The following is an 8,118-nucleotide window of genomic DNA, read 5'->3' as shown; positions in this document are numbered from 1 at the left end:
ATTCTAAAAGGGGAGGAGTGTAGTATATAAAGCAGATCTATTTACTTCAGCGGAAGCACTCCCCTAGCTACTGAGTTTCTAGAGGTTATCCGCCGGCGTATTGTTATGTGTGTATTGTTGAGACAAATGAAAGCTAAGTAAAGTCACGTTCGTTTTATCTTCGAGTTGAGTCCTTCTTTTAAATGTACTACGTTGGAGCAAAGACACAACAGTATTAATGTAATTAAGACATTTTACAAAGATACAAACAGTTCAGGGTGTCTTCCACATGGCACCTCACAAAGATTTAGCATCAACAAAGGTATCACAGATAATAAACTAAAAAATAAAAAAATTAGGGAATGCTTTACTAGTACTCTGTTTCCTTTTGTATCAAACCCAAATTTTATATCACATTTCTTCTCAAAGGTTCAAAAGGAAAAAGTTAGAACAAATTATTTAAATCTTCCCGTTCCTCCAAAAGCTAAGGAAGTCCATTTCAGAATCTTTTCAGGTGTTTATCCCTCTAAGGGGTTCCTTAGACTTTGATTTGCTATTGATGATAACACTTGTTTATTTGGTGATGGTGATATTGAATCGACTGAACATCTCTTCTATGAATGTGTGTATTGTGAAGCTTTGTGGGATGATGTGCACTACTGGCTTTTCCCTAAAATTCCTAACTTACCAGAACTTTCTAAGACAGACATTATTTTTGGGAGAAAAGAAATTTGAAAGGTTATTAAATCTAATAATTATCATGGGCAAGTTTTTCATTCACAAATGTCATTTTCTTAAAGTCAGACCATCTTTCACAAAGAAGTCTGCCACCTCTTCTCTTCTCTGAAATTCATGGGCAAACATCAAGATGCAGAACTGTTTCATATGATAAACAATCTGAAACTGTTGGAAAACCCCTAATGTTTGTTTTGTTTTTTAATTTATTGTTTATTCTCATATTTATTTATTTGCTTTTTTCTTTGTTTCTTCTGTATGTATGGAAGCAGTTTGGGTCGGCTTCTTCAGGTTTCTTCTTAGGTTTGTGTACATCAGGTTTGTTGTATAAGAAGGCAATAATAAAAAATAAAAAAACCTTCTGTTGCAGATTGCGTCACTTCCGTTGGGTTTAATTTTATTTCCATTGCGGCTCTTGTATCTGACACCTCCAGGCCACCGTAGTCCTCAGCTGATGACCAGTCCTCCTCCTGGATACTGTTTCTGGAAGCCGTCAACACTTCACCTCATCTCTTGCGCTGCTCCTATAAAGCCACTCGGTACATTTTGAAGTGTTCCGCTTTGACTCGGGTCCTAATCATCATTTAGGAGAAGCAGCGGAAGTCGTCCCTGTAGGAAAATGTCAGGTTTGGACCGGAACCCGTTCTCGGACCAGGACTTAAGCAACCCGTTTCAGGTAAAGCCTGCTAAGTTAGCCTCGGGATCATTAGCTTGTTGCTCGGGTACACCTAGCCTGGAAGGACTGTGTGTCGCTGCTTAAACTTAGCATTTGTCTACACCCATTCATTCTCCTATTCTTTAGCTTTATCGCCTAATATTTGGTGTAATTTATTGGCCCTATTAGCTGTGACTCAGACTGCTGCAGCAGGTGGAATCTCAGAAACAGAAGTATGTTGTGGTAATGAGTCACATCCTGTTTGGCTGCAGGCAGCCTTATGTTGACACTGTTGTTTGTTTAACAGCAGGAACAACAACCAGTGAGCTTTTTAAATAAAACTGAAACCTTCAGCTATTTTAAGAGTTGATTGATACATTTAAGGTAAAAAAAAAAAAACCTCCTCAAATTCCCTATTCAGTTTCCTAAATGTACATTAATTAGGAACTGCCTGCTTTCCTCCATCTGATTATTTATTTTCGGGTCCCATTACGGTTTTAGATGCTGCTCTGTCACAGTTTATGACATTTCTGACACCTATGAAGCAAAGGGAGAAAAACACATCATTGAGGAAAATCATGAGCCACCATTATTTGTATTTAACCAAACAATACAGTTTTTATTTCACAGGAAACAATATGTTCAGAAGTTGTTCGGCTCAGACAAATGTCTTTAGTTTGATTACTTTGTTCAGAAACTAACATTTTAAACTTTGCTGTCAATATACATTTGATAAATTAACCTTAATGGAAGAGCAAAGTTAAAGAGGGAGTAAAAGGACTGAATTATTCCTAATGACAGCAGCCTGTTTGGCTTTTTCAGTGAATTCTGCTGCAGGACTGACTGATTTTTACATTTAAGCAGCTTGAATTACCTGCAGATATTTTCCCCAAAATATATGTGACAGTAAAGATTCTGCTGAGTGTAAAGGATTAATTCCTGGTGTTAATTTTCATCCTGACATGAGTTCAGAGCCCCTGAGTCCTGCTGCTTTTTGGTGATTTGCCGGAGGACCTCTCTGAGCTGTCGTCAATACTTCATGAACTCATATGGTGGCATGATGGTGGCATGTGGTGTAAGAATGCCCCCTGGTTCTTCCCTGCTAAGATTCCTCTGCTCCCAGTCATGTCTGGTTTGTCCCATTTCTCTGAATCTGGGCTAATTACAGCAATAAGGCTCCTGTGTTAGTTGTTCTGCTGCAGAGAAGCTGATTCAAATAGAACATTTTAATGTAGAAACTAAAGAAATTTGATCTTTTGTGAAAATGCTGAAAGCTGAAATTTGCCAAGGAAGCGGAAGCTGATTTGTTAAAGCTGAAAAAGAAAAACATTTGCAAAAACTAAACAAAGTAAAATGCTAGAGAACAAACAAACAAACAAAAAACAAAAGACGCTTGCTAAAAGCAGGAAAAGGCAAGCTCACAGAGACTAGCTGAAATCTAAATATCCCAAAAGGCGAGCTAATGCTAAAAGTAGCGAGTTGGTAGCTAGAAGCTAAAAATATCAAAAGGCTAGCTCGAACCTTAGTGACAAATAGCTAACTAAAAGTAACAATCATAGCTAAAAGTAGAAAAAGGATAGTTGTAAGTAGCTAAAAGTTGGAGCCAGTTTGCTGAGGCAGTTTTCACAGAGAACAATGTTTCTGAAGGAACTGAAGGGGTCTCATTGTACTTTATGGGGAAAATATTTGTAAGTGAAGGTTATTCTTTTTTATAATAGCTAGAAAAACCAAAAGTCATAGCACCCATCTCCCGGATGAGCTGAACGTTTTGCTGTAGGAATGAATAAATGGCACAAAGTATGTGGAAAATGCAGAAATACAGAAAACAACCAAACAGGGAAACAAAGACATGATAAACTCCAGCAGGGATTGAAGTTTTACAGAAAGTCTCATCCCTTTGTTAACTTTGTTCTAATGGTTTTCACAATGCTCTCCTTGAATTATTTGAAGTTTTGTTTGTGTCTTCACAAAGCTTTTTCTGATTGATGTTGTTGGTAGTTAAAAATGTACGACAATTAAATTTAGTCCTTACAAAGGCAGGAGGATGCGTGGCCATCTGTGGACATCTAAAATAAAAAAATAAAAAAACATGCTTCATTTGCATGTTGAGTCGCTCACTAGGGCAGCATTAAATTTTAAACCCAACATCCCCTGAAAAATTGATGACCCTGGTCTGGTGACAAGCGGAAGAGATGCTCTGAGACCTTTAAGAGTCAGGGAGACGCAGAGAGAGCAGATCACTGGGGCTGGAGAAGGAAAACGCTGCAGAAATACAAAGATTGGATGGTTATCTCCAGCAACCATTTAAATAAAACTAGTGCCAGGCTAACGGCAGCTGATGGTAAGTGGACAATAAAATGAAATGTAGTTTAACTGATGGCTGCAGGAAAAAATAGGTTTTTATGCAAATACAGCCAGAATATGATAAATGTTGCTTTAAAGTTTCTGATAAATGTCACACTAAACATACAGCAAAGATGAGTTTAATGCATTAATGTTTAATGGATTTTCTAGTTGTAGTTTTTTAGCATGTTGTTTAGTAAGTCTGTACATGTGTAGTAAAACTATATCATACTGGTTTTGTCTTGTGAAAGTGGGGTTTAAAGGATCAAATGTAGCCTTATGTTGTTCAAGAAACGAATACTAGATGCTAAAAAGCACTAAATGTCTTTTTTTATTTCTGTCTTCAGCAGCTAAAAGCATTTGCCCTCCTTCTGAAACTCGGAGGCTTATTTTTAGCCACAGTCTTGTGGAAATTATTGGAATCATCTTGTCTTAGCCAGGATTGAATTATAGGCTTGTTCTGTTAGAATAAAGAGAGCTGTCATGCCTTCATCTGGTGGACTAAAGGGAATTTCACACTCATACAAACCATTTTCTTCCTAACTTTCTTCAGCTTTTCATGGTTTAAATTTAAAACAGGTTGCATTTCATACACGTAATATATTGTTTTACAGTATTCTGTTCTCTTTGCGTAAGGGATTCAAAGTTTTTTTTTCCATTTATTGTTTCAGGATCCATCAGTGCAACAAGTAAGACGGAGCACTCCTGCAGGGTTGGACGAGTACAACCCCTTCACAGATGCCAAACCAGTGAGTACCTGCACACAAAATACATTGCACTGAAAGTATTAAAGCTCTTAAGCCCCCCAGCAGATGTAGACATCTCAGTTGTCCTGTTTCTTAATTGAGATAACTAAAAGACGTTGATTATTTAAAAGTAGAGAAATTAAATTTTCTGTGAAAACAATGTGAATGCTGAAATTTGTTCAACAATGAAATGTCAACTGGCTTGTTAAAGTTAAGCATAACAGAAGCTAAAATCAGCAGAACCCTAGCTGAATTTAAAATTGGCAAGACTGTAGCTTAAGTCTAAAATGAGAAAAACTGGAGGTAAAATGAATAGAACTTAAGTTAAAAGCTGAAAATAACAAAACTGAAGCTAAAAGCTACAATTGGCAAAACATACCTAAAAGTTAAATACAGCTAAAATGAGCAAAAATGTAGCTGAAAGCTAAAGGGAGCATAAGAAGACAAAAATAGTTCAAATATTCTGAAGCTGATTTCAGGGAACAATGTTTTTAAAAGAATTAAAGACCTCTAAATGTTTTCTATGGGGTTAGTGTTCATTTTTGTAAATGAAGTTAAAATATTTAGAGAAATATAAAAGTTATAAATGCGTAATGTAGCATTCTATTTCTGATTGAGTCGAACATGTTGATACATGTATAGTAAAATGGTACAAAGTATGTGGAATTAACTTTAACTAAACCGTTATTATACACAGGAAAACAACTGTGTGAGTGCTGACCCGTTATTCACACAATAATCAGAAACTGATGATTTAAAGACTTTGATTTGAATCTGGTTATGTTCACTGTCAATATCAATCAATCAATATATATTAATATATAGCAGTATTTTAATGCTTTTAAAAGTGTTAAGTTGGTGTTAAGAAACCTCAACCCAAAAAGTTTACAGAATCACCACATTAAAGCATTTAAACCTTTTTGATTCCCTTTTGAACCTTTTGAATGAACATAAGCCTTCTGGAATCGACTGGAAGATGTGAGTGAAGGGACATGAAACAGTTCTTTGATCATCTTTTAGCCATCTCTGGATGTTCATGAACCACGGAGAGAGCTGAGACGATGGCACCTGTCAAAAATGAAGCCAGTTTGCAGAAAAAGTGGTGAATGATTCAGCAGTGATGACATAGAAAACTACACATAAAATGTGTGTCAGACATCTTCTTTTCTAAATCCTGCAACTGACTGGTTGCACAGAAAGTCTGATACCCTGGAGCTGTGATATTTCCTCCCCTCGCTCTCTTACTAGATCACTTGGTAGAGATGTAACAGCGGCAGGTTGACTGTAGGGATGTACCAATATTGGTTATTTGTCTGATGTTGTGTGTGTATTAATACTTGTAAAAGTGTCTCAGTACCACAGTACGGACACCATTTTACCTCTCAGATGATCAGTCAGGTTGTAGAGGAGGAGCAGTGTCAGCTGTGTGAAGCTAGTTTTGGTTTTTGAGGCCTAGAGCACAGAATAAGGCAAAAGTCTTCATCCAGGTTAGGCTAATGACTAGTTAAACAAGGGTCTGTTTTTGTTTCAACCTACCGGTATGAAAGAATGCTACTTTAGCTAATATGAAATCTCTACACTTTTGTATGGCACCTTTTATTTATTTATTTTGTTACCGTTTTCTTAACTCCGAACGTATGTGCATGGAGCAATGATAAACTGTTGGTGCTGAGGCTCCTGATCAGCACATTTAGTCTGTCAAATGTTGACTCAACTCCTGCAGACTGATGCATTCTCAGCCTCAGTAATGCCTACAGCCGCACCACGTCATTTGTCAAGCATGGAGGTATTTCAAAGTAACAAAAGTAAACTAAAAGGAACTTCAAATTGTGCTGACCAAAGTTGTCAAGAGGAAAGATAAAATCTAGCACTGTCAACATAAGCAATTTGATAAAAAAACAAAACAAAACACCAAAACATCACTGAGTCCACAGAGTTTATTAACAGCAGCAGAAAACTCATTGAGTCTTTGAGCAGAAAAGGATTCTGGGAATATACAGATGTGAGCATGAGCTTCCTGACGATCTCACCAAAGGACACTTTTGGAAAAGACTGTTGCTGTCCTGGCTCTGTTTGAAGGGGTAACATGAAAAGTAAGCTACTTTCATTTTCAACGTAATAGTAAGAAGTGTAATGGCATTTATTAGTACTCATATCTGTATTCAATGTTGACAAGGGCTTAAATCTACGTACTTGTACTCAGTCTAATAAAATGAGGTATCTGTGCATCCCCAGTTGACTTCAGTCTTCTCGGTTCGTTCATAAATCACATCAAGGCAGGAAAGTGTCTCAGGCAGGACTTGAGTAAATCTTTAAATTTAGTTTAAATGTGGACTTTAAATATTGGCTGAGACTTTTCTCTGTTGAGAAATGTTTCATGACATCCCCTGTTTCATGTTGCTATTTTTTATTCTGTAAAGTAAAATGCATTAAGTATGTTCTCTTTGTAGACACCTGCAGGTATGGCGCCCAAGACTGCAGGCCCTACGGTCAGCACACAGCCCGCCATCATGAAACCCACAGAGGAGCCTCCGGCCTACTCGCAGCCTCAGACGCAGGTATGACTCACCACAGGTGGAGCTTCTGCACACAGAAACACTGTAGAAGAGCAGGAACATCAGTAAGAATGCTTCAGTCCAGACTCTAAATGTACACATGTTACCAGTAAAGGTCATGAAAACTTCCTTCATATGTTGTGAGCAGAGTTTGAGTCTGCAGGAAGGAGTTTTTTGACGGCGGTTACAGTTCATGTTAGGGATGGAATGATTTCTGAATAAAATCTGGACTGTTTGGTTCACCTGTCTTGGTTCAGGACATTTGTGTATCATTCAGTTCAGCTTGTGCAAAAAAAGCCTTGAGCTCGCAAAGTGCAGCAGCCAGGTCAGATGGTGAAAGATTAAAATGTGTTGACAACGACGAAGCAGAAAGATCATAATGTCTAAAAGGCAAATTCTGTCTAACCTTTTGTAGACTTTGCAGGGATGCATCAGTTTTTTTTTCTCAACTATATCATACTATTTATTAGTCAACACCCACCCTGGATAAACTTTAATCAACTAATTAAGGAAAACTACAGTCAGTGCCGAGGATTTCTCATACAGAGTGGAGTGTGAAGCTGAAAATGAAACCAAAATGGAGGAGTTGATCCTTAAAAGGAGTCCACTTTTGTGATGGAACTGATTTGGCATTACCCCAAACAAGAAACAATAAGACCGTTTTCTCTCAAAGTTTGCACAGAAAAGGTTAGCACATTGAATGGCAACACAACAAACATTTCCCCCACCTAAAGACAGCCTCAACTAGCCAGCAGAGGCAGCAGGTAACTTTAGACCCAATCAAACCTCTAACACAGGCACATGATGAAGCCCGTCTGTATGAGAAGGCAATCAAATAAGTCACCGAAACACCTTTTACCTCATAAAAGAGATGAAGTTTTTAATAATCATTCGCTGCTTTGACTGCCTCTGAATCATGTTGCACTCAAAGAAAATGAATGAATACATGAATAATACCACCGGGGGGTGGATGAGATTCGTCCGGAGTTCCTTAAGGCTCTGGATGTTGTAGGGTTGTGTTGGTTAACGCGACTCTGCAATATCGCGTGGACATCGGGGACAGTTCCTCTGGATTGGCAGACCGGGGTGGTGGTCCCCTTATTCA

At 37.9% G+C, this 8,118-nt stretch overlaps 1 protein-coding gene across 1 annotated transcript in view; it reads left to right on the top strand.

The window, feature by feature from the left end:
- Positions 1–1,127: 1,127 nt before the first annotated feature.
- The window catches only part of LOC108250649 (secretory carrier-associated membrane protein 1), a 22,408-nt gene continuing 15,417 nt past the window's right edge, over positions 1,128–8,118 (top strand). The window contains exons 1-3 of the mRNA XM_017440637.3: positions 1,128–1,390; positions 4,384–4,461; positions 6,909–7,016. Of these exons, the coding sequence (XP_017296126.1) occupies positions 1,334–1,390; positions 4,384–4,461; positions 6,909–7,016 (243 nt within the window). The 5' untranslated portion in view covers positions 1,128–1,333. The remainder of the gene's footprint in view (positions 1,391–4,383; positions 4,462–6,908; positions 7,017–8,118) is intronic.

Source organism: Kryptolebias marmoratus, linkage group LG14 (genome assembly GCF_001649575.2).
Source record: "Kryptolebias marmoratus isolate JLee-2015 linkage group LG14, ASM164957v2, whole genome shotgun sequence".
Classification (NCBI taxonomy): domain Eukaryota; kingdom Metazoa; phylum Chordata; class Actinopteri; order Cyprinodontiformes; family Rivulidae; genus Kryptolebias; species Kryptolebias marmoratus.
Note: the sequence above shows the minus strand (reverse complement) of the source record. Positions and strands in the feature narration are given on the sequence as shown.